At 42.2% G+C, this 24732-nt stretch overlaps 1 protein-coding gene across 1 annotated transcript in view; it reads left to right on the forward strand.

The window, feature by feature from the left end:
• Nucleotides 1–7047: 7047 nt before the first annotated feature.
• The window catches only part of doc2d (double C2-like domains, delta), a 53888-nt gene continuing 36203 nt past the window's right edge, over nucleotides 7048–24732 (forward strand). The window contains exons 1-5 of the mRNA XM_042485351.1: nucleotides 7048–7123; nucleotides 12465–12870; nucleotides 13354–13433; nucleotides 13981–14055; nucleotides 23276–23385. Of these exons, the coding sequence (XP_042341285.1) occupies nucleotides 12483–12870; nucleotides 13354–13433; nucleotides 13981–14055; nucleotides 23276–23385 (653 nt within the window). The 5' untranslated portion in view covers nucleotides 7048–7123; nucleotides 12465–12482. The remainder of the gene's footprint in view (nucleotides 7124–12464; nucleotides 12871–13353; nucleotides 13434–13980; nucleotides 14056–23275; nucleotides 23386–24732) is intronic.

Consider the following 24732-nt stretch of genomic DNA (forward strand, 5'->3'; position numbering starts at 1 on the left):
TGTAATATCACATTTCTCCAGTTCAGTCAGATTGTAAGTCGAAGCCTTATTTGTCCAAAAAATGTCCCATTGTCCCAGAGGCCATTTATCCGACAGCTTGGTAAGTCTTGGTCGAAAGAGTAGGTAGAATCTCAGTTGACCGAGATTTTCTTTAGTTAAGTACAACCCTATCTTTCTGACTTACGTGGCTTCAGTTATGAGCTGTCAGTGGGAGGTTCCCCTATGTAGAAAGCACGGTCAAAAATGTGTTGTTTGGTAGGTACTGCTTTGACCAAATAAGTCAATTGAAAAACTAAAGATATTTTACTCAAGGGATACTCAACTTGCTTTGCTTGGGGGACACTTTTGCAAAATGACAAGAGGCCAAGGGCCAGTTGCAGCAGCCACATACGTTTCTAGGATTTTAGGACATATCTAGAATTTTTGGACGTTTCTAGGATTTTACCACATTTCTAGGATTTTGGAGCATTTTTAGGATTGTAGGATGTTTTTAGGACATTTTTACAACAGGATTTTGAGACATTTCATGTATGTTAGGACATTTCTAGGATTTTAGAACATTTCTAGGATTTCAGGATACTTCTAAGATTTTAGGATGTTTCATATATATTTAGCACATTCATTTTAGGACATTTGGAACATTTCTAGGATTTTGGATGTTTCTTGGATTTTTGGACGTTCCTAGGCTTTTAGGACATTTCTAGGATTTTAGATGTTTCTATGATTTTAGGATGTGTCTCAGATTTTACATTTCTTGGATTTTGGGACCTTTGGAACATTTTAAGGGTTTAGGACATTTCTGGGATATTAGGTCATTAAGTGCTTGGCTTGGAACTCTGTCAGGTGGCTGGGTGGGATCCTCCACTGGCACTTTCTTTGATAAGATTGATTTGCCCTTTTTTGATGCTGTTTCGTGCACTTTGGCAACTTATCTATACTAAAAGTACAAAACGATTCATGGTGTGAAACACTATTTTTATTTGGGAATTAGAAAATGTTTTGGGGGCTACTCAGCACCCCATTGGGAGCTAGATTAGGCCCACAGGCTATAAGTTGATTATCACTGCTGTACACCAACTTCCTATCAAAAATGAGTTTTAATTTCAGTTTGACTTTAGGCTCTACAGCACATCCTCAGTTGCACTTTGTAAAAAAAAAAAAAAAGAGGAAACTCAGAAATTCAAGATATGTCTGCACATACTTTCAAGGGCGAGTGTAGGATAGGATGAGCAGTTGCTTTGATCTTTATCAGAAAATGTATGCAATTTGCCATCCTGCTCGGTGCCAAACGTTGAAACATTCAGCATGCGCTGGTGCTACAGTATGTAAATAGAGGTTTATTTAATCTGGGAGCTAATGGCTGGCTGAGAGGCTGGGGAGGCTGTGGTTGTACACTTAATGGAAAACCTGCACTGCTTTGTGCTGTGGTAATGGGAGGAGATTATCTTGCAATGCAGAAGCACTGGATGAATGCTCCTCCAAAACTTGGCTGAGCCCTCTCCCTCCTTCCCACCAATCTCTCTTTCTCTCATTTTAGATGTTTATTATTTATCATATACTCATGAGCAATGTCAGTGCTTTAATCAAGTTAACACTGAGGCTGAGGGATGTATGGCAGGCCGATGGATTTTTGGTTTGATTACGCATTTTCTTTTTCTTTTAGACATACCCTTATTTGTCATTGTGGTAGGTTTTGTGATTTTTGTTTTTGCAAACATTGTAGTAAATAATACTTTGGAATCCACCTGCCTCCATCTTCATCATCAAACGTCACTCTTCTGGCATGATTCACATCCTTTTCTTTCTTTGGATGTCGCTGAGTGTTATTTATTTTTGTCAGCTCATGGGCAATGCCACTGTGTTAAATATCCATCTGACAGGCTGCCTAATGTTTACCCCTGAGAAAGATCGATACCGCAGCGCCATTGTCCAGACTTCATTCTTCAAGCACAATTGATTGCGTTTCCTCCTCAGAACCGGTCTGGACACATTTAACCAGACAGATCCATGTGGTTTGGTGTCGCTGTGATCGGAAAACGGTGTCAAATTAAAGCCTCGTGCCTGTTGGATGGACTTATTCATCCTCGCTCACAGCATCGGCTATGCGGTTATGATGTTGTCACCTTTCCTTTCAGTTAATACTGAGTGTGTGAGTCATCTGAGGAACATCATCACTGTTTGAGTCACTTTTCAACTTGATGGATGAATAAATTTGTTAAGGTTTTGTTTAGAGGAAAGAGAAGACTGTGCCTTCTCAGAGCTGTTCTTATTTGGGGAATACATTGAAAATGACTCAATACTTTGACATTGGTTCTCAGTTTTCTTAATTTTTTAAAAATCTAGGCGAAAATGTCTGGAAAAAAACAAAGAAAAAAGGCTAAGGAAAAATTATTTTTATTATTAGTATCATAATTACATTTTTGAAATGTTGCAAAATGGAAAGTTTTTGGTGGCTCAAACATTGCGTGGAAACTGAAACTAACTGAAGGAATCTGCATTTATGAAGAAAAAGGACTTTGGAGCAAAGGCTTTTATTTTAGTATAAAAGGGCTGTCGGAGAAATGGGCTTTCAGTCCTTATAGGACATTTTTTGTACTGACAGGACTGCAGAATTTCGCCCGTCAAAACAACACCATGGCATTGTAAAAAACTAATATTTTTTATAGTGCTTCAACACGTGTTAAGGTTCAGTGGATTTGCAGTAGCCTCTCTCCAAAGTGCAACTGCAAAGTACAAAGTGCAGTCAAACACATCTTCGGAATTCCAAAATCCAAAGAATTGCATTTCAAGTCATGTTAAAATGTGGTTTCGCAAAAGTCACATATTATGTCTTTTATTACGTCTTGCTGTCCAGACATTCAAAATTAATCTGGAAATGCCAAAAAGATGGATTTCAGCTGGCAGTCTGAACAAACAAACAAACAAACTAACAGAAAAAAAGAAGTAATATCTGTATGGCTATTGTAGATTTGGGGCTGTAGCCAGGATTCCTAATTTACAGAAAGCCTCTAAATATTTTTGTTATTTTGATTTTTAATTTCTCATGCCTCAGCCCCAGCGATAGCCTTGGCCAAAGGCAATGTGTTATTGGAGTTGTTTGTCCGTCACTCTGTCCAATTCTTGTGAGTGCAGTATCTTTAGAACAACTCGAGGTAATTTCTCCAAATGTGGCACAAATGTCCACTTGGGCTCAAGGATGAGCTGATTAGAATTTGGTGATCAAAGGTCAAGGTCACTGTGACCTTGCATCTGTCTCATTTTCACCAAGAAAATCTCAAGAAAGCCTTGAAAGAGGCTCCACTTGCACTGAGGGATGAACTGATTAGAATCTTGTGGTCAAAGGTCACTGTGACCTAAAAAAAAGTTGGGTTTTTTTTGGGCCAAAACGTATGACAAAATTTCACACAAATATGTAATAGGATAAAATGATGAGGTAATGACACTTTATATCCAGAAGGTCAAAGGTCAGCTTCACTGTGACATCATGTTTTCTGGCCATTATTCAACACTGTAACTCAGGACCCGAAGTGGAAATTTGGTTAGGTACCCTTGGATGCCCACCTTGAAACTGTGCTGATTGTTTAGATCTTCGTGCTGCTGGGTTGAAAATGTGTTCATCCACAGTTTGTCAGAAAATACAGTTACTACCCTCTTCTAAATTCCATGGACATAAACTGCAACTTGATTGATTGATGGAGGTACATAACTGTGAGGCGGTAATTCTAGTCAACATGTTGAAGCATCTGCGGGCAAAATACGTAACCCCAAATTACTCCTGATGGCTATTCCATAAGTCTGTGTATGAATGTAAGACTTAATAGCAGGTGGCACCTTGAAGAGTAGCCTCGGCCACCAGTGCATGACTGTGTGTGTGAATGGGTAAATGTTAGTTGTAGTGTGAGAATGGTATAAAATGACTACAAAAGTGAAGTGCAAGTCCATGTTCCATCCAGCTAAAGTCTAACTAAAATAACTGTCTTAGTTGCTGTTTTCCCTTTTGTTAGTGCCAAATGACACAAGTCTTTGCCAGTTTGTTTCCATACAAAAGATCCCAAATCTGTTTAAAAGCTCTAACCACACTGCAGGGTATAAAAATCTGGTGGAGGAATACTGATTTAGTTTGTTGGCTCAGTCTGAAAACACAGGAATCAGCCCAAAACCTCTGAATTCCCAGACAGACATGACCTAAGCGACTGACCCTGGCAAGAACCCACTAAGAGTAATTTTTTTTTTTTTAATTTTGTTTAACCAGCCCTGCAAAATACATCAGAAAACACTAATTCTGAGTAAATCGGCCATGACCTAAACGTGTTGAGACTGCAGTAAGAGCACTCGATGTGTCTCCTGGGTGCCCAGCCACATGGAGAGCGGCTAAGAGTTTTGGTGGTCAGCAGGTCAGCTGTGAGCACTCTGCAGATGTCTGATAACTGCTGCTTCTGCTGCTGCTGCTGCTGCTGCTGCTGCTGTGGATAGAGTGATTCCTCACCTATGCACTGTTGCACATGCATGCGTTTCTCGTTTCTATCAAAGGGATGAGCAGCTCTTCGGAAACCAACATCATGAAGACCATCAGAGGAGTCTGTCGTCTTCCGACAAGAGCACTTCTGCATTAATATCAAGCCACTCAAAGCGTTTAGCCCATGTCTAAAGCGCCTATTTATAGTGGAATAGTTTGGCATCGGTAGGCTGAGCTTTCATTTATTTCATTTCAACTCATTTAGCCCTCGTGTTCTTTTTGCAAATTAATGAATATACAGTGTAATGGTCTGTTAACGCAATATTGATGAGGTGATGCAGATAGTAATGAGAAGCCCAACGTAAATCAAAGTGTTTACAAATGGACGAGCACGTGCATCCATATGTACTCACCCCACTTCTTCCTCCAGCTGACCATTAATTTAATTGACCCGGCTTGTTGTTGTTCATCTGTTACTTATCAGCCGTGGAAAATCACATAGCTCTCAATTAGAGCTCTGATTGGTTTCCAACCAGCAATATGTCATTGAAATGTTATGTTGTCCTGTTTTTTTACTCTCAGGGACATGCTGTATTCAAAGAGCTTTCCTGCTGTTCTGCACAGGAAGGGGAAGGGAATGTATTTTCAATTCAATTTTTCTTTCACCTTTTTCATTTTGATGTCTATTTCTAATCCTTTGAACTCTTTTTTTCAGCTTTGTTCTCCTTTTCCTTTCAAAATTCAAATGTTATCCTGTAAACCTGTGTGTTTTTGTTTCTAGCTTTATTTCGTCATTGTTATTAATTACAAACCCAATTTTTACTTAGGGGAAAAATTATAATATTAATTGCAAAATCTGCTATTTTTCCCCTATCAGACATTATTTTATTGTTCTTTTTTAATCACCAAGAAACCCATCTGCTGAGAAAAGTTGTATTCATGTAGATGTTTCTTGACATGCAACACCCACTGTTGCAGAACAAGTACACCTCCCCATAGCAACTGCACTCCCCATTGGCACTGTCCCCCCAGGTGGACAATGCACAACGTCACACCGAAATAACTGCTCAGAAGTGGTCTTAGGAACATAACAAGGAGCTGAAGGAGTCAGTCTTTCCTTCAAATTCTCAGGATCCCAACCCAGTCGAGCATCCGTGGGACGTGCCGGTACCCCACCTAGCAACCCACAAGACTCAGAGGATCCATCGCCAACGTCCTGGTGCCAGAAACCACAAGGCACCCCCAGCGGGCCTGTGTCCGTGCTTCGACAGGTTAGAGGCGCCACTGTGGATCGAACTTGGCTCTGACCTGTCGAGGCATGGAAACAGGACCTCTGGGATTCTGGCACTTCCCTCAAATGCATGCTCAGATTGGGATCTGGGGAATTTGGAGGCCAGGTCGACTCCTTGAGCTCTTTGTCATGCTCCTTGGGCCATTCCTTCAACTGAGAAGTGTTGCTGGAGTTTCTACGCCTTTGATTCAGCTCCCTTCTCCATGCACCTCAGCAGAAGGGAAAGTTGCTCCAGAAACAGTTTTTGTGTTGTGTTGTCATGGTGCATTGTCCTGCACCATGCTGAGGAACCACTGCCATTGAGGAGGTGTATGGGAGGTGCATGTCTGGTGGTGTCCACATGCATGCCAGGACCGGAAAACATTATAACAAGATCATCATTGTTATTCACTTGTTGTGGCTGATAGGTGTGCACCAGTTGAAGATAGAAATGTTACAGCTGAGAAAAAAAAATCCAAACAGAAGTGATGCCCTTCTGTTGCAGACTGAAACCTGTTATCAGTTCATGATCAAGTTTTTAAGCAATTCTTGTCAAAAAAGGAGGAAAAGTCATGAAGTTTCAAGATCTACACTTCTCTAATTCATCCATTTCATCCACATTCTTGTGTCCACCAGTAAATTACTGCATTGTCACGCTGCAAAGGTCCTCCGTTATTTATGTATTGTTGTCTTTGATTCATTTTATTACTGTGGCAGGTGTCAGCCGTTACTGTGAGGGCAGCTACATTTGGATGCATGCAAACAAAGCGCACACGCGCATGCTCTCTCTCTCTCTCTCTCTCACACACACACACACACACACACACACACACACACACACACACACACACACACGCCTGCCTGGCTGATATTGGCCATAGTCATAGCCAACACAAAGTAATCTGACGGTGTATTTTGTTCAGCTCAGTCAACACGTTGAATTTAATTTCCTCTCTGTGTCCTTCAGCTGGTGGATTTTTTTTAAAATTTCATCCCAGGGCAACATTTCCTTTTGTGTGCTTTCAGTGTTTTCAAACTCATCTTCCTCTCCGTCTATTATACATATACTTTTTCCCGGGTTTCCTTAAATCTCCCCACTGCTGAGAAAGTGAGTGACAGCACTATAAGCACAGTCTGCAAACGACTGATGGGGATTTTAACCAGATACGTCACAACTCCAGGGGAAGGCGAAGAGGGAGGGACGGAGGAGAGGAGAGGAGGAGAGCAAACGAACAGAGACAGGGAGAGAATGAGAGAGAGAGAGAGAGAGAGAGAGAGAGAGAGTACAGAGGGATATATTGACTCAAAGCTGGTCTGCCTGCTCCTCAGTGTGTGAGAGACAGAGGACGTGAGAGCAAGCGAGATGGAGTACTGGCACAGATGAAGACTGTCCCTGGGTACGTGTTTGTGCTTTGCTATATTTGTGTCTGAGTGTGTGCACGTGTGCTCGTATGTGCGTGTGTCTCTGTGTACGGAGGTTAGGCGCAATTGACTTTGTGAGCAACATGCTGCAACTGCTCATTTGAATGTGGGCACCCAGGCAATGAATTTGGGTATTGTTACATAAGAAGCTATTGCAGTGACTGAATGAGTGGAGGTATTGAAGATGGGACAAGGCAGTTTGGGGTCTTTATATGTGTGTGTGTGTGTGTATGGTCTTACATGTGTGTGTCAGAGAGAGTCTGCTTAAGTGCTGTAACTTAGTAAAGTGAGGAGGGAGCGATGTGCTTGAGAAAATGCGAGTTTACAACTGAGTTAAGTCTTGTTCTGTGTGGATGCGGACAGTGCGTTGGCTGATTAGCAGACGCTTTAGTGTGTGAGTACATCCACACATATGTCAGTGCGTGTCAGAAGGTGAGACTATGATTTATGTCGCACTAGAGGTGCATTATCATGTCAACAAAGTGAAAGAAAAACCTCATTATTTTCACCCACACTGAGGAGGAATCACCTCAGTGCCTCTCTTGACGTCTACATACAGCTGAGGCAGTTTAAACATGGGGACAAATTTTATTCTTTTTGGCAACATGCATGCTGTAAATCTCAACAAACGAGATATGAAAAAGTGAAAGCCGACGGATTTGTCAGCATTTGTGCGCTACCAAAGAGGGCTTGATGTTAACTAGAGCTGAAATAGTGAATTCATTCATTGATTGACAGATACTCTAAATGTTTGATGAGCTATTGATATTTCAAGTCATTTTTCAACAAAATAAAAATCATTCTCTATTCCCAGCCTCTCAAATGTAAAGCCCTGGTTAACTTTTGTTCCCTGTGTATACGGACTTGCGTTGGCTATTAACAAATCAAACAATGTACAATCAGTACATCGACATATATGTGAATGTATGTCAGAAGGAGAGACACTATGTTTTATGCAGCACTAGAGGTGCATTGTAGTAATACTGATGTCAACAAAGTCAAAGAAAAGCCTCATTATTTTCACCCAAGCTGAGGAGGAATCACCTACATACACCACAAAACAGTCTCAACATAAAGGCAAATTCTAATCTTTTGGCAACATGCATGCTGTACATGTCAACATACGAGTTATGAAAAAGTGAAAGCTGACTGGTTTATCAGCATTTGTGAGCTACTAAAGAGGGCTTGACTTAACTGGAACCAAAACAGTGAATTTATTATTCGATGGGCAGAAACTCAATGTAAATTTGTGATGAGCTATTGATATTTCAAGTCATTTTTTAAGCAAAATCACTCTCTGTTCCCACATTCTCAAATATGAAGCCCTAGTTAAGGTTTGTTCCTTGTTGATATGGACTTGCATTGGCTTTCTAAAAAAAAGCTTCAGTGTGTTCAGTATATCGACACGTGAATATGTGTCAGAGGGAGACACTCTATGTTTTATGGTGCATTAGATGTGTGTTATAGTAATACTAATGTGCATTAAGTTAAACAAAAACCAACATTTTTCACCCACACTGAGAAAGAATCTCCTCAGTGCCTGTCGTGACGTTGGCATCTACATACACATGAGGCAATTTCAGTGCAAGGGCAGATTCTTATCTATTGACAGCATGCATTCGGTATATGTCATCAAACAAGATAAACACATCATTAAAAAGGTCAATGTAATTGGCATTTGTCAGCTATGGAGGAGGGCTGAAACTTAACCAGAGCTGAAAGTGAATTCGTTAGTTGTTTGGCAGTAACTGAATCTTAATATTTGATGCACTATTGATATTTCAAGTCATTTTTCAAGTAAAATGCCAATCATTTCTGTGCTCCCAGCTTCTTAAATGTAAAGCCCCATTGTCAAGTCTTGCTCCATGTGGATGTGGACTATGCACTAGCTACGCTTGAGGAGGAATCACCTCAGTACGTCTTGACTTTGGCATCTACATACAACTGAGGCAATGTAAAGGCAGATTTTAATCTATTGGTAAGTCGCGTGATGTATTTATTAACATACAGTGGGACATATTAGACAAATACATCATGAGAAAGGGAAAATTTGACTGGTTTAACAGCATTTGTGCAGCATTTGTGGACCTTAACTAGAGCAGAAACAGTGTCGATACGCAGAAAATGAATCTTAATTTTTGATGAGCTATTGATATTTCAAGTCATTTTTCAAGCAAAATGCCAATCATTCTCTGTTTGCAGCTTCTCAATTGTTTTAGTTTTTGTTCCTTGTGGTTGTGGACGGTGCTTTGGCTGATCAACAAAAGCTTTAGTGTGTTTACTATATCATGACAATGTGTCACAAGGAGAGACTATATATTTTATGATGCACTTGAGGTGCATTACAGTAATACTGATAAGTCAAAGGAATTACCTCAGTTTCTGTATTGACTCTGGCATCTGCATACAGTTTATGGTAATTCCAATATAAAGGCAGATTCCAATATATTTGCAACATGCATATGGTTTATGTCAACATACAAGAGGACATACAAGGTAAACACATAATGAAAAAGGGAAACCATACTGGCTTAACAGCATTTGTCAGCTGCAAAAGAGGGTTGGACGCTAACTAGAGCTCAAACACTGAATTAATTAGTCAATTGGCAGAAAATAAATCTTAATTTTTGATGAGCTCTTGATATTTCAAGTCTTTTTTCAAGCAAAATGCAAATTTCTGTTTGCTACCTCTCAAATGTGAAGATTTGCTGCTTGTCTCTGTTTTATATGATAATAAATGGAGTCTCTGAATTTTTGGATCATCAGTCAGATAAAACAAGCATTTGGGAAACTTGTGCCAGGCATTTTTCACTTTTTAAAATTTTTTTTTTTAACATGTTATCACAAAGAATCAGTTAATTGAAAAGAGATGAGAAATAGAGATGAATTAATTTAAATTGAAAACAGCAGGCAGCAGTTGCAGCCCCATGAGTCAACACTTTGATGTGAGAGTTTTCAAGGCAACACTAGACAAATAACAGTGAGCCAAACAGGCTGCTCATGTGCATTCACACAACAGATGCATCAGTCAGAAACCAAGAGAGCAATACCGGGGTGGGGGGGGGGGTAGACTTGAAAATCACGATAACACAGACATAAAGGGGCAGATGTCAGAAGTTGACAGTAAAAAGCAATATGATGGATGCATGCATCCTCAAATGACCTGACTCATATGTATGTTTAAAAAAAAATATGTATGGTAAAAAAAAAAAACACAGGTACATTTTTGGTACCTAGTTCTTTTAGTCTTCACTGGTCTAATCTGGGACAGCACCACTAAACAAAGGAATCAGTTTGAAGTCTGTGATCACAGAAAGTAAACCTGCTCTTGAAATAATAAAAGACGCGGTGGCTCTGTGGGAAGAGAAAACATGTCTTCTGTCTCGCTTAATCACCGTGAGGAAAATAGGAAATGATAGCGTTTTGGCTCAACGAGGTCGGAGTTTTGGCAACAGTTATTACGCTTCATTTGGTGACAAATACGTTAAGGACTGCGAAAGGCTTCAAATAGTATTATGTAAATATTGCTCAGGGGACTCACAGATGAGAGAGAGAGAGAAAGAGAGAGAGAGGAGTGAAAGAGCGAGATAAGGAAGGATTAGAGTGAAGTGCAGATACACAAGTGACATCACTTGTTCATACTTTACAGCACTACATTTGAATATTAATTCAGAGCGCAGACTCGGTGTGTTGACACAATGTGTGAATCACACTTGAGGTGCCACAGGTTCTGGCAGATTCTATTTTAGCTTTTGAAAAATCAGGTTTGCATCAATGGATGGAAAAAGAAACAGTTTTCATCAGGATTTCATAGGTGTTCTGTGGTTTTTAACATATTGACAAAGTTAAATAGATTAAGACACTTAAGCCTTACATTGCCTGTTCAAGATGGGAATACTGTGCCGTTATGCCGCTTCGCCGTTGTGTATAAAAAGTAAGAGGAATGGGAGGACAGAGTTGTCACATCTTTAAGCCGGCAACGGAGGTTTTAATAGCGCCGAAACAGTCAGTATGTTTACATGCACAGTTAAGTTGAGCTATGGTCATAGCTTGATTAGGACATTTAACTGGACTTCTGTTCTAGTCCCAGTATACAAGCACCAGGGAAAAATAGATCTATTGACAGAAGTATGTCCGACAACTCCATGGTAGGTGGAGATATGCCCCCTTTCAGCTAGTAGCTATTGGTCCTTCTTTCAGTTGACCTATGATGTCACATACCAGACAAGTTAGCAAGCTGCAAACAGGTTGCATGTCAAACGGTGACAACATGTAAAACCTTTCAGCGCTGCACATTTCATAAGTGCACTATGCTTTAATTTGGATGTTGATGTTGTCTTGTTTTCTTCCTTTCTTCTTCTTCTTTTGAAGCTTTATTCTACGAATTTATGCAGTTTGACTTCCAGGTCAAAGCACAGTGCAGAGACTATGGAGCATGTGCAGAATGCCTAGACCAGTTCAGGTTTGGTATTTCAGGCGATTTGAAAAAGCCATATTTCAGAAAACTGCAATGGAAACACTTTTGGGCTTATATAAGTCACATGATTCTATGGCTATGTGCTTGTTAGTAGGAACTGGCTCCCTCATGATGCAGCAGGAGCTACAAGAGCTGTTATTGCATCACATAACTCTTCAAAAGTTGAGCGGATCATCCAGAAGTTTTGAAGCCATGATTCCTCTGTAAAACCGTGGACTATCACTTACCAGAAATCCCTGATACATGGCCACTCCCACGTATAAGGGGCTTGCCTTTCCGTCATCGGTCCCATAACACGCCTACATCGCCTTTGATTTGAAATAATGACAGCTAGTGAGGTGGCTGCAAGAGAAATAAAGCTGCTAATGTTGACATCCATCACCATGCTTCTTGGAATGTTATCGCCAGAGGAGAAGTCGCATAACATCACTCAATGGAAACGCAGTCATCTTGCGATTGTGTTTTATCAACATTTTGAAAATATTGCTTAAGTTTTGCTTAAATCTGTAAGGAAACCCACCTTCAGTTGAAGGGGGGCGCTGTTGTGTTAAAGTCATGCCTCTTTTGCTTCTGCGATGCTGGCATGCTGTCTGTAATCACAGATTGGGAAGGCATGATGCTGTCATTGTTTGGTTCTGTGTAAAAATGCAAAGGAGGCATGAAGAAGGAACTTAGTAGCAAACTTATTGTGCGATCTCTGTGTAAAAGGGCTTTAGAGGAGGGTGTAACTGTAATTCTGTTTTCTCTCTTTCATTACTTCGTCCTCTTTGCTATGATCTCAGCTGTTCTTCTCTCCATCTTTCTCACCTCGTGACACTTCTTTCTCTCTTCATTTTCAGTCCTGTTCGACAGTCCACATGAGCGTCTCCAAACCCCCGCCGCCCCCCTCCACCTCCCACCTGGCTATCCCCCCATCCTCCACCTCCACCCCTTCCTCGTCCGCCTCCTCCCCCTCGGCGACGCCCCACTCTGCCGGCCCACCCCCTCCCTCGCCGGTCAAGATCTCTATGCAGGAGCACTTTGCCATCAATGTGTGCCCAGGCCCCATCCTCCCCATCCCACAGATCTCAGACTTCTTCCCACGTTTCCACGACTACCCCTGCACGCCACCGCCCCCGAGGGAGAAGAAGATCCTTAAAGAGGAGACTTTCAACGGGGAGACGGGCGGAGGATACAAGGATGGGGAGAGGAGGGGGGACAATGACGGAGACAGGGAGGAGGCTGTGGACTCGGATGATGATGACAGTGAGTTTAGTGGTGCAAAAGTTTCGTGCATGTGTTTATCCATGTGAAAATTACACGGCAAAAACAAACACTTCCAAGTCTCTGGAGAGGAATCTTTTCTCCAGCATTTTCTTCAGACATGTGCTCGTGGAGTAATTGTGGAGTCAAGCATTTTTCCAGGAGTGTCTGTCACTCCCACTTTGTTTGACACAGCGGCTCCAATGATTTATTAGACAATGTAGCGATAGTGGAACTCAGCCTGCAAAGTTTCGGCTCGTTCCCAAACAGTAATCAAACAAGACAGATCAATTCATATTAGGCAGCATCATGGTTTTAAGAGGCCATCTGCTACAAATATGACTCAGAGCTTTTGAGTGTGTGTGTGTGTGTGTGTGTGTGTGTGTGTGTGTGTGTGTGTGTGTGTGTGTGTGTGTGTGTGTGTGTGTGTGTGTGTGTCCGTGTCCCTTTACCAGCAGTAATTGCCATGCTTTGTGTTGTTTTCAGCCTACCTGGGAACGCTGGAGTTCACCCTGCTCTTTGATCAAGAGAACAACTGTCTTCATTGTACTATTCACAAAGCAAAGGTACGCACGATATCAGTATCTTCCTCATATAAACAGGATTCTGTCTGTCTGTCTGTGTGTGGTTGCATAATTCCCCTTGATGTCCCAATGAAAACCATTTTCCTGTAATGCTTTTTGCACAAGACTGCTCTCTCAAGCTTTTAAAAGTGTTCACCACACACCCTCAGCAGCTTGTCAATTCCACACTGTATCATCTCATGGCACTGTGAAATGTTAAGAGAATGTCGCTCTGCCATATTCCGTTTGGCCATCGTACAAGGACACATGCCTTTTATTACATATTGTGTACTGTCATGTGATGTTAATTATGTAAATCTCACTCACAACGGTTCCCTTGAGGACAACACACAGGAGTCAAGGATGGTAGGAAACAGTGGCATGGAAAGAAACAGCCAGGAGCACTGTGGAGATGTAGCTACAGTAGAGGAGGTCTGTCACATCCGCTGTCTTTTTCTGACCCTGTCAGTTGTGTGAAGTGTTGGAGGGCATGATGACGTCACCTTTGACACTACAGTATGCGTGTGTGTGTGTCTGCTTACGTCCACAGGGACTGAAAGCCATGGACTCCAATGGACTGGCTGATCCATACGTCAAGCTCCATCTTCTCCCCGGGGCTAGCAAGGTCACTGCGCCAACCTCACCTCCATGGCAATTAACACAACATGCTACCACACTGGGCAGGTCTCAGGCACTGACACCAAAGTCCCACATCACACAGAAGCTTTAGACTATGGATGTGAGATTCGCTTATTTTGTTTTCAATAGGTGGACACTCATTAATTGGTAACTAACAGGTCAATTTTTAAGGAAAACAAGATGAAATACAAAATGTCCGTTCCTTTTGTCTGGAGCTCCATTGAGAGCTTTAGCGCCACAGTTCAAAACACTATCCATTTAGAGTTGGTGAAATTTTATATATATTTATTTATATATATATATATATTTGAAGTGAAATATGTTAACTGCTAGGCAGCCCTGTGGTTGAAAGCAGGCACTTATCTGGGGACAGCTCTAGCGAGGCCAACAAATACAGGGACTGTCTCCAGAAACAGGGATATCTGGTTCCCCTACACTAGTCCCTCGGCCGCTCTGCACCCAGTCGGGTGGGAGCTAATGTTAGTGAGCAGCAGCACTCATTTGGTAGTCAGCTGATCACACCTTCCCAGTGACAGGACACATTGCTGCGGGAACATTATGGCCACCCTCCTGTCTCCCCCAGGTCGACCCGGTGAGTAAGCGGCTTCGTTATGAATGCAAAACCCCTTGAGCATCGTTAACTATGTTAGCACCACTAGTGCTGACACTGCTACTGACACTGCAGAGCTAACAGTAATAACAGTCAACAAAGCTGAAGGGGTTTTGCTCAAAATTGAGCTGCTTACTTACGGGGGTCAACTGGTGGTAGACTGGAGGGTGGCCACAATGTGGGCACTGTCCTGATCCAACACTGCTGTTAATGGCAACCAAATGGGCCACGCTGCCATTGAGCTAGCTCCTATCACACTCAGGTTGGATGCTGTGCAGTAAACTGAAGATTATCAAAATGAACCTTTAGTTTTAACTGTAACAAGTCAAAAATGGTCTTTGCTGGTAACCGCTTAACCTGCAGTTTGTTGTTATATGCGACCAAATGGTTCATGTCGCTAGCTAGCTAGCTCTTACCAGACTAGAGGTAGTGGAGTGTAATGCAGTAAACTGCAGAGCAAAAAAATTAACTAATAGACCAATATGTGCGGCTGGTCAACAATATTCCCTGAAAAAAGGCAACATTTTTACCCATTTTCCAACTAGAAAAACTAGATATGACTCAGACATGTTGATTCAGACAAAGGTAAAAACACTGAAAAGACTCTTGACAAAAAAAACAAAAAACGTGGCTGTGGGTTAAATTAATGTGTCGTCTCGAGCCGTTGAGCGGAGAGCATTTCGGTTGGTTACCGCCTAATGTGGCTCATCTGACGCTCCGCTTTATGGAGCACAAACACGTTCAGGTCTGCTGCACCGCTCTTGTCTTGTTTTCGGCTCAAGCAGCAGGGAAGATAAGGCTCGCCCCAACAGTGACAGCACATTGCAACCTGTTGTCGGCCATTTTGGCTCAAGGTTGACACAAAATGAGGTTATGATAAGTACAGGGGGGGATGGTAAGCCAAGATAGGTTGAAACGAGGAGAGCGTCTGAGGTCTAAGGTGCTAACAATAACAACGTCTGGAGGGATTTTTTGTCCTCCAGCCTGCCTGTGTGTGTCTTCTCCTGCATTGTTATCGCTCTCCTTTCCCTACTTTCCGCCCCTATCTCTGTCTCTATCTCACTATCTGCCTGTGACCCTCTTTGACCTTGAAATACCAACAGTGTGCAGAGAGAAGGGAGACAACTGAGAGGGAGAAAAGGGGGGAAGAGAGGGAGAGAGTGGAGAAAAAGGAAGGAGGGAGAGACAGATGAGGGGAGAAGAGCAGCAGGTGGTTGTCATGGAAACAGGGAGGATTGTTACACGGCTCACGTCAACAGGCGAGTGTTGATGGGGGGGCGGGTTGAGGTGGTGATGGGTGGGGGGGGGGGGGCAGCAGAGAAAGCGTCAATGAGTAGGTAAGTACCCATGAACAGCATTTGTTAAATACCCACCAGACGGGGGCCCACATCACCGGAAAAGTGGTAGCATGCACGTGCAGAAGTGACACACACCTCGTTCAGACTCAGCGTTCAGATATTGCAGTGAGTAATCCACAAGACAAAAATGTGTCTGCGAAAGAATTGAGTTGTCAAAATAGTGAGAGCAGAGGCGCACGTTTCCTCTGGCCACGCGCCTTTCCCCACCTCTCTCGCCCTCCTCCAGCTCACGCTCTCTGACCAGTCCAACACACACTGCAACACATGCGGCACATGACCTTGCAGACACATGCTAAGGCTTTAGTCACAGTCACCCAGAGAAACTGCCTTCATCCGTCCCTCCTTCTCTATCACCCCCCCTCAGTCTCACACAAACATGTATAAGGACAGTGCAGGAGACTCTGTGTTGCTCATTTAATCTTCCCATTCCTAGTTAAGGTGCATGGAAAATTCACACACAGACTTAATCCACAGCTCTGGGAAGCTGGGATTGAGAGAGAAGGAGTGAAAAAAAGCAGAAAGATCCACACAGGCAGATGGAGAGAAAGACGGGAGAGTGTGATGGACAGATGGAGGGCTAGAGATAAAACATTTAGAAACAGATGCAAAAGCGCCAGTGTAGAGGGAAAACGCAGTCAGGGAGTGACAGAGGGCAGGCACAGGGAACTGGTGTTTAAGTGTTTGTAGATGCATGCAGTCAGAAAACCAACCCGATTCAGTCAATCAGGAGCGACGATTCTTTGCGAATTTTTGTCGCTGGCACACATATAGCTGTGCAACACCGCTGCAAGACGTGACTCTGCCCGGTGAAACATCTCCTCCTGTGCATTAATGAATCAAACAAACAACATGAATTGGAAGACACTTGTTCCCTTCATGGTGCTGGCTCTGGAGGGGGTGACTCTTGGAGATAAAGCCAAAAGTTTCCAGCTGAAAATGGAGAATGAAAAGGGGGACAGTGACGGGAGGAGAGGGAGTGAGGGGAAGGCAGAACAATGGGATATGGGGACAAAAACAGAGCAGGAGAGAGAAGATGGAAGAGAGGGCTCAGCATCTGGCCCTGAGGCGTTAGCAAGAGGCTGACTGTGGCAGAAAGGAAAAAAGAGAGACGAACGAAGATGAGGTGTTTATCTGCAAAGCTTCAGACATGAGCAAAAGTGTTTGGAGAGAATAGTCTACACACTTTCTCTTCCAGCCGAGGGCACGTATAGATAATTAAATGTGCATAAACATCAGTGGTTCAAGATCTTTTACTTGAATATGAATAGCAGTACCATAATTTCAAGAAAATATACTCAGCCTATTCTCGTTTCAAAGTCATCATATACTGATGATTTAGCAGTGCTTTCGGAGCAACCCACCTTTCACATCCGCGTGATGCGCATGATCTGCTGCCGTTTGGAACCTGTCACGTCTGCTTGATATGCCCTCTGGACAGCTGAGAAGGCGGCTGGACACAATCGTCTGCAGTGTTACAATGTGCCACCGGAGGGCACCTGCCCCGGCAGCATGATACACAAACAGTCAGAGTCAGTTGAGAATGTGGCCAAATGGAACCTGTCGTGTCTGCATAATACACCGCTGGTCGGCGTTGGGTTGAAACGCTGTCTGTATCGACGTAAGAGCATGAAGGTCCCCATAGGGTGGCCAAGAGGGGTGGTGGATAGATCGAACAAATCCCTGACTTTCATGTGGGGGCCTGGTGCTTGATTTCCATCTGAATGTGATGTGTTTTTCTACATCTAAGCATTTGCTTTTTTTTCTAAACCTAAACGTCTGTGCCAGCATGTGTGTTTGTTGATGTCCCGGTGTTGGTTGCCATGTGCTTGTGTTGTCCAAATGTAGCCATTTGCACTATAATCCCACTGTGTGCATTTGTTGCCATCTCAGTGTCAACAGCTGATGCAGAAGGACATCTAGAATGTAATATGGAACTGTTAAGCAGCAGTATGTTATGACTTGGGATGAGAACCTGTTGAATACTGTGATACAGATTAAAGTTACTTTAGGAAAGGTATCACAGTATTGATACCAAAGAAGAGTCAAATGAAAAGTATTTGATATGCAAGGATGCACTATGACTCAGTCTGTGTTGGTACTGACGCATTACAATGAATACAGCATTTCATAACTTGTAGAGATGGAAATATTTCCAACTAATTTACGTACTGTTGGAATATTTTAAATATGGGGCTGTAGATGCTCCATATTTCTGTTATTGTCAACAAATCCCATAAAAAGACCAAAATCAACAATTTGTTAGTCCTTCTCTCAGTACTCTTAGACTTCTCCGTGCAGAGCTTTGGCACTCAGCCTGGAGCTAAAGTGTTCCTACTGAAGATGCAAATCTTTGAAAATGGGTCACAAATACATAATTTCAAATAAATAACTCCCTAAAAGCCTGGCACAGTCATTTAGATCAAGCGTTACTCAAGCAGGAGTGAGGCTGCAGTCACAGCTAATCTGGCATTGCGGCAGAAATGCCACTTCTTCCGTTCATAGGAATGGTTGTGGCTGCAGTGGTGGGGCAGTTTGGGAGGACTAAAACATAACAGCAGTGGGCTGAAGCAAAAAGCCAAAATAGATTGAACTTTTTGAGAAACTTTCGTTGTCCCGCTACAGTTGCCAATCACATAACCGGTGATAGGACTGGAAAGACATCTGCAGTCCACAGCAACAATTAATACTTTCACTTTCCATCATTAAATATTTAATTGAGTAAAAGAAATTAAGTGTGTTTGAACAGTTAGATGTCACTAAATCCAGTAAGACCTTTTTTTTAAAGATTAGTTTTAGGGATTTTGCTTATACTTGATAGGACAGATATCAATATGAACGGGGGAGAGAGAGGGGATGACATGCAAAAAAGGGCAGAGACTGGAATCAAACCAGCAGCCGCTGTGGCAAGGACTCTTCCTCCGCACGTGGGGTGCACACTCTACCTTACTGAAATACTGGGCGCCCCAATCCAGCCAGATAAATACGTAGTTGCTGAGATGGGGAGATGGCTTTCACCCTACACTCCCTCAAAAATGGGTCATTTAGGTGACACTCCCGCATATTCCGTCTCAGTGCGGGGTATTGGAGTATTTTTTAGTGGCGGTTTAATATACATTAAGTATTTATCAGGACAGTCTATTGACTGGAAATAAAGCAATGCCTGTGGCTCATTGATCTGTTTTTAAAGATTTAACACATGTAGGTTGGTTTAGTGGTAATGAGCCTGTGAGAATAGATGTATTATATCGTCTGTAGCTCAGAAGGGAGCTCTAAAATCTGCAAAATAAAGTTGACCCTCATGACTGTCTTTAATACACCGAGCAGCCACTATGAAGGGTGGTGCCTTTGGGTCTAACTGATGCTCCTACAGTTTCCATGCCGCAGTAAATGACGTGCAGTGGGACTTGCTGAACAAGTTAGCTTTTTGTATTTGGATGATGTTCTGACAGCAGTGCCTGCTGGAGAAACAACTGTTTGTCCAAGTAAAGAAGTGTCAGTTCTGTGTGTCTTAGGTGTCATTCCTGGGGTTCATTGTCACCGCAGGAAACATCCAGATGGACCCTTCAAGGTCAAGGCAGTCATGGCATTATTCCTTATTAGTTCGTTTAACAGAGGCCATGCATAACAGTACCATTGAACCAGAGGTGGCTATATTATCTGTGGCCCCTGGCCTGTCTCTTTCACCTATAAACAGCTGCAGTGCTTCCTAAGGTCCGCCACTTCCTGTTGCCTTCACTGTCAGGCACCACCCAAAGTCCTGGTCAGTTTGGAGGAGTATGGTCCTGCTGGCTTTTGACTTGGGACATTTTGGGGCCCTGATTTAGAAGTTTTACCTGGCTGCCTCCACCCACTTCCTCATCAGCCTACTGGCATATATACCAGCCCACAGCTTCCTGCCATTTTCTCTCTCTGCTTGAGTTTTGGCTGTTATAGCCACCCCTTTTTGGACACCTGCTCATTGGCCTGATACCCTGTTTGGCTAATCTCCCCTGTCTGCCTGGTTCTGAGTTTGCTTGTTTCAACCTTGAGAATACTTGAACTTCATATTTTACAGTACTGATCATTTGGTTTCAGACCTTTTTTTTTTTTTTTTTACAGGAAGTGCAATACTAAATCACTGGAGGCACTTTTAATAGATTTATTCACAATAATGGATCTTTATGGTGACGTTAGTGGTCAGGAAATATTGGTCATATTAAACTTATACAGCAGGCCTAATGCTGTCAATTCTTAGTTTTCCAGTCATACCCAATTTATGCAGTTTAAGACAGGACAGGGACCCCAGTATGCAGAAATATTTAAATACACTTTTTTGATAATGGCAATGCCACTAGCATGGTTGTTTAATATTATACTCATGTCTTCACTTCGAAATGGAGCCTATTTCACAATACCTGCAGAGCTGAGAATATCAGATGGTATGTTGAAATGTCTTTCAATGATTAACAATACATTTATTTAACATGTTTATGCATATAAAGTGTTGATAGTGATATAAGTCAGAAAGTAAATTGTTGTACAGGATTCCATTTAAGGGCCGACCATAGACCCTTTCATGGGCCCCCTTTAGCCCTGGGCCTGGTCATGTGTAACCTTTCACCCCCCTGACGGTGGACCTGTCTATGGCACAGAGTAATAAGCTACTTTATATTAAGCCTTTGCTGAAAAGATTATGTTATTATGATGACTTAGGTGTTGGTTTTGGTCTTTCATTGATCATTTTTCACAATTAGAAAAAAATAGTATATTACCATATTTATCTCTAGTGTATTGCATATTATACTCTCACTACAGATGTTTTAAATCTAAATCTGCAGAGTCACCATCATCTGCAGCTGTGAATTAAATTTAGTGGAGCAGAAGTAAGGTTGCATAAAATTGAAACACTCAAGTAAAACAGAAGCACCTCAATTCTACTTACAGCACTTAAGTAAATTCTTCCTACCACTGAAAGCCTCTCCTGAAGCTCAAAACAACCAATTAGTTCTGCCTTTGGCTCTATAAGGTCTTATTAACCCACATTTTTTGACAAGAATGTGTCTAAAAATTCATCATTACAGGTTTGGCTAGTGTGGATTAATGTACTTAGGGAGTCAGTAAAAATGCATTTTATTTGGATGCACTCCCAATTCCTGGAAGGCTTTATAAACATTAAAATACATACAAAAGAAAATCCAAAATAAAAACTTAAACAAGACAAACACGTCCTGAAGGCAGTGGTGGGGAATGAGGCAGCAAGTGGCTGCTAACTTTATTTATGGATGGTGAAGCTATTAAGGGCTCGTGGGCATTTCCTCTCCTGGAAAGCTTGAATTTTTCATGCCGACTGTGTTGTGCAGCTTAATTGGCTGCTGTGTTGTGTTGTGTTTCAGACAGGGTGCTTGTTTTTGGAGGTCTTATCATGTCGGGGAGGAGACAGACGGACAGGTGAGACGAGGGAAGCCTTGCGTCCTCTCGCTCTCCTCTGCAAAGTAGGCAGCAGATGTCTGCGATTTCCTGAGGGACAGAGATAAATGATGTTTCTACACTCTTTCTCTCCTTCCTTCTTGATCTTTTGGTGTCACTGGTTTTTTTTCCTTTTCATGATCTTTTATTCTCTTTTCTCTCATCCTGATCTGATTTTGCTCCCTCACCTTTAAAACATTTCTTCTTTTGATCCTTCCCTTCCCATGATTTTTATGCCTCCATGCTGGTGATAGAGGAGTGGAGGCATTATGTTTTTGGGTTATACTTATGTCCGTCTGGCCCATTCTTATGAATACGATATCTCAAGAATGTCTTTAGAAAGTTTCTTTAAATTAAGCACAAATATTCCATTGGACTCACGTATAAACGTATTAGACTTTAGTGGTCATAGGTCCATGGTCAAGGTCCCTGTAATCCCGTCTGTCTCATTCTTGTGAATGCAATATCTTAAGAAAGACTTGAGGGATTTTTTCAGATTTTGCACAAACATCCACGTGGAGACGAGTATGAATTTACTAGATTTTGGTGGTCATAGGTCAGCGGTCAAGATCTCTGTAACCTCATCTGTCTCATACTTGAACGCAGTATCTTAAGAAAACCTCTGAGGGATTTTTTTCTTTTCAAATTCAAACGTTTGAATAGACTCAGGGACGAGCTGATTAGATTTTAGTGGTCAAAGGTCAAGGTCACGTTAACCTTGCATTTGTCTCATTCTCGTGAAAGCGATATCTTAAAATATCTTGAGGGAATTTCTTTAAACTTGACACAAACATTCAATTGGATGATACAGTGGGCTGATTAGAATTTGGTGTTCAAAAGTCAAGGTCACTATGACCTTGCAGCCGTCTCATTTACGTGAAGACAATATATGAAGATGGCCTTGAGGGATTGTCCTCAAATTTTGCACAGAAGTTCACTTGGACCCCATGATAAACTAACTGATTAGAATCTGGTCAAAGGTCAAGGTCATGGTGAACTCATAAAGCATGTTTTTGGCCATAAGTCAAGAATTAAAATGCTCAAATTTTACTTAAATGTGTCATAGGATATAATAGTAAAGGTCTGACGTTTATATCCAAGAGGTCAAAGGTCAGCAGTGACATCCTAATGTTCTGCAAAAACACTTTTCTGGCCATAACTCAGCATCATATCTCAGAACCATTTGCTCGGATACTGAATTACTGACATTAATCTTGGGTGTCCACCTTTAACCCTTTGAAACCTAAACAAATTGTCTTGATTTCTTCCAAGAACATGGTAAAAGGGCCATTAGCAACTTAAGAAGAAATGACCTAAAAGTTAGTAAAATAAATAAATAATTAAAATTAAAATGTACGTAAAGTAAAATAAAAGGTACAAGAAAATTAACAAAAAATAGGTGTAATAATAATATTAATAATAGTAATAGTAAAATAAAATAAAAAGTCTAAAATAATTCTAAATATAGAATTATGATCATTACAAATGTGTTTTGCTTTTTTAAAAATGTTTTAAATAACTTCACAAATCTGATTTCTTGTAATTTGCACAACACTTCTTGACAAGTTGCTCATTGCCTTTTTTTCTTGTTTTTAAAAGGAAAGAATATAAATTTGCTCTTTTGAAGGATTAAATATTTGTTAGGGTGTCAGAAATGGTTTCAAAGGGTTAAACTGTGCTAATTGTATAGAAGATGTGTGTGAAGCACCTGTTCTTGCAGAAATGGATATAAACTGTAAGTGCAAGTAAGACTGCATGTCTAGTCTTTTCATATTTCTTCTTTGTCTTCTCAGGCAAACAAGCTACGCACAAAAACCCTGAAGAACACGCTAAACCCAGTGTGGAATGAAACGCTGGTGTATCACGGCATCACGGCCGCAGACATGACCACCAAAACGCTCAGGTAGGTGCTCCTCTCTGAATCTTCCTCTGACCGCCAATTAGCAGTTTTCCCCAGACAGAGAGCCAAATGACCAGTTTATTATGTGGAGAATGAAGATCCATGCTTTCCAATTCTCCCGTGAACTGCCAACAGCCATCTCTGCTTCCCAGTGGGCTTTTCCAGGTAATTCATTATTTCAGCCGGGCGGCGCCAGCCAACTGTTCTACTTGCTGTTGCTGCGGTAACCGCTCAGGTGTTGGCTGAGTCTCCTCCCCCTTCCTTTCCTACTGTGCGCTCCATATGGAGTGATTGAGGTCAAGCGTAGCCATCTTGGCCCAAAAAGTCTGATACACCCGTGTCACACCGCATGTGTAAGTGGATTCAGAGACGGTTTTGTTTGTTCAGTGCGTACAATCAGTGTCAGTTTGCTCAGCAGATTCATAATAGGGTCGGATGGTATTGTTTATCCTGAGGAAACACGAGCTCACACATGCACGACTCCCGTCTGCGCCACACACACAAATGCGAGCAGTCAGGTGTGTTCTCATCCTCGTGTGTGTGTATGTCAAGGGCAATCACTGGCAGGAAAGAACATGCATGGCCCCTCCCCTGTACGTAGGAAACAAATAACACACGTCCTTGAGCTTTTACAAACACACACATTCGGGAATAACATTTACTCTCCCTCCCTAAACACACACTCACAGCGAATGAGGAGTCACCCCTCAAACTAGAGGAAACCCACCTGACCTCTGTTCAAGGACATAGCCCACAGACACAAAGCAGCATGGGGGCTCTGGGATGCCAAAACGAGGAAGAGGAGGCAGAGTGTGACCAGTGTCAAGCGAGAGATGAATAGAGAGAGAGAGGTGACTGCCAAGATCAACAAAAAGAGCAGGAGGAAAAGCGTGAATGATGTCAAGTGACAGATAAGGTGGTGTGGAAGGCGAAACGAGGGAGGCCAAGACTGAGGAAGATGAAAGAATGGCGGGATGGAGAGAATCCATGGCTCTATAGAAAGCGAGAAATTGGCTCACAGAGATGGGTAGAGTGATGAATGAGAAAATTCACTTAGCTTGAGAAAAGAGGGTGAGTGATGGGGAGGAGTTTTTACTCAAAGGGGAGCCCAAAAAAACGAAAGAATGAGGACAGTAAAAAATCCGTGAGACAGCAAACGAGCAGGAGTGAATGAAACGCTGTCTGACAGCGAGGAACGCGGGGACAGCACGCGACAGACAGAGAAAGATAAAGAGAGGAAGAAAATCTGCTCAAACTCTCAGTGGATGTGTTCAGGCGCCAGCATGATACCTCAGCCAACAGACAGACTTTGTTCTCATTACTCCGCAGAAGGCAGCGAACAGTCAGAGA

The sequence above is a fragment of the Plectropomus leopardus genome, chromosome 4 (genome assembly GCF_008729295.1).
Source record: "Plectropomus leopardus isolate mb chromosome 4, YSFRI_Pleo_2.0, whole genome shotgun sequence".
Taxonomy (NCBI): domain Eukaryota; kingdom Metazoa; phylum Chordata; class Actinopteri; order Perciformes; family Serranidae; genus Plectropomus; species Plectropomus leopardus.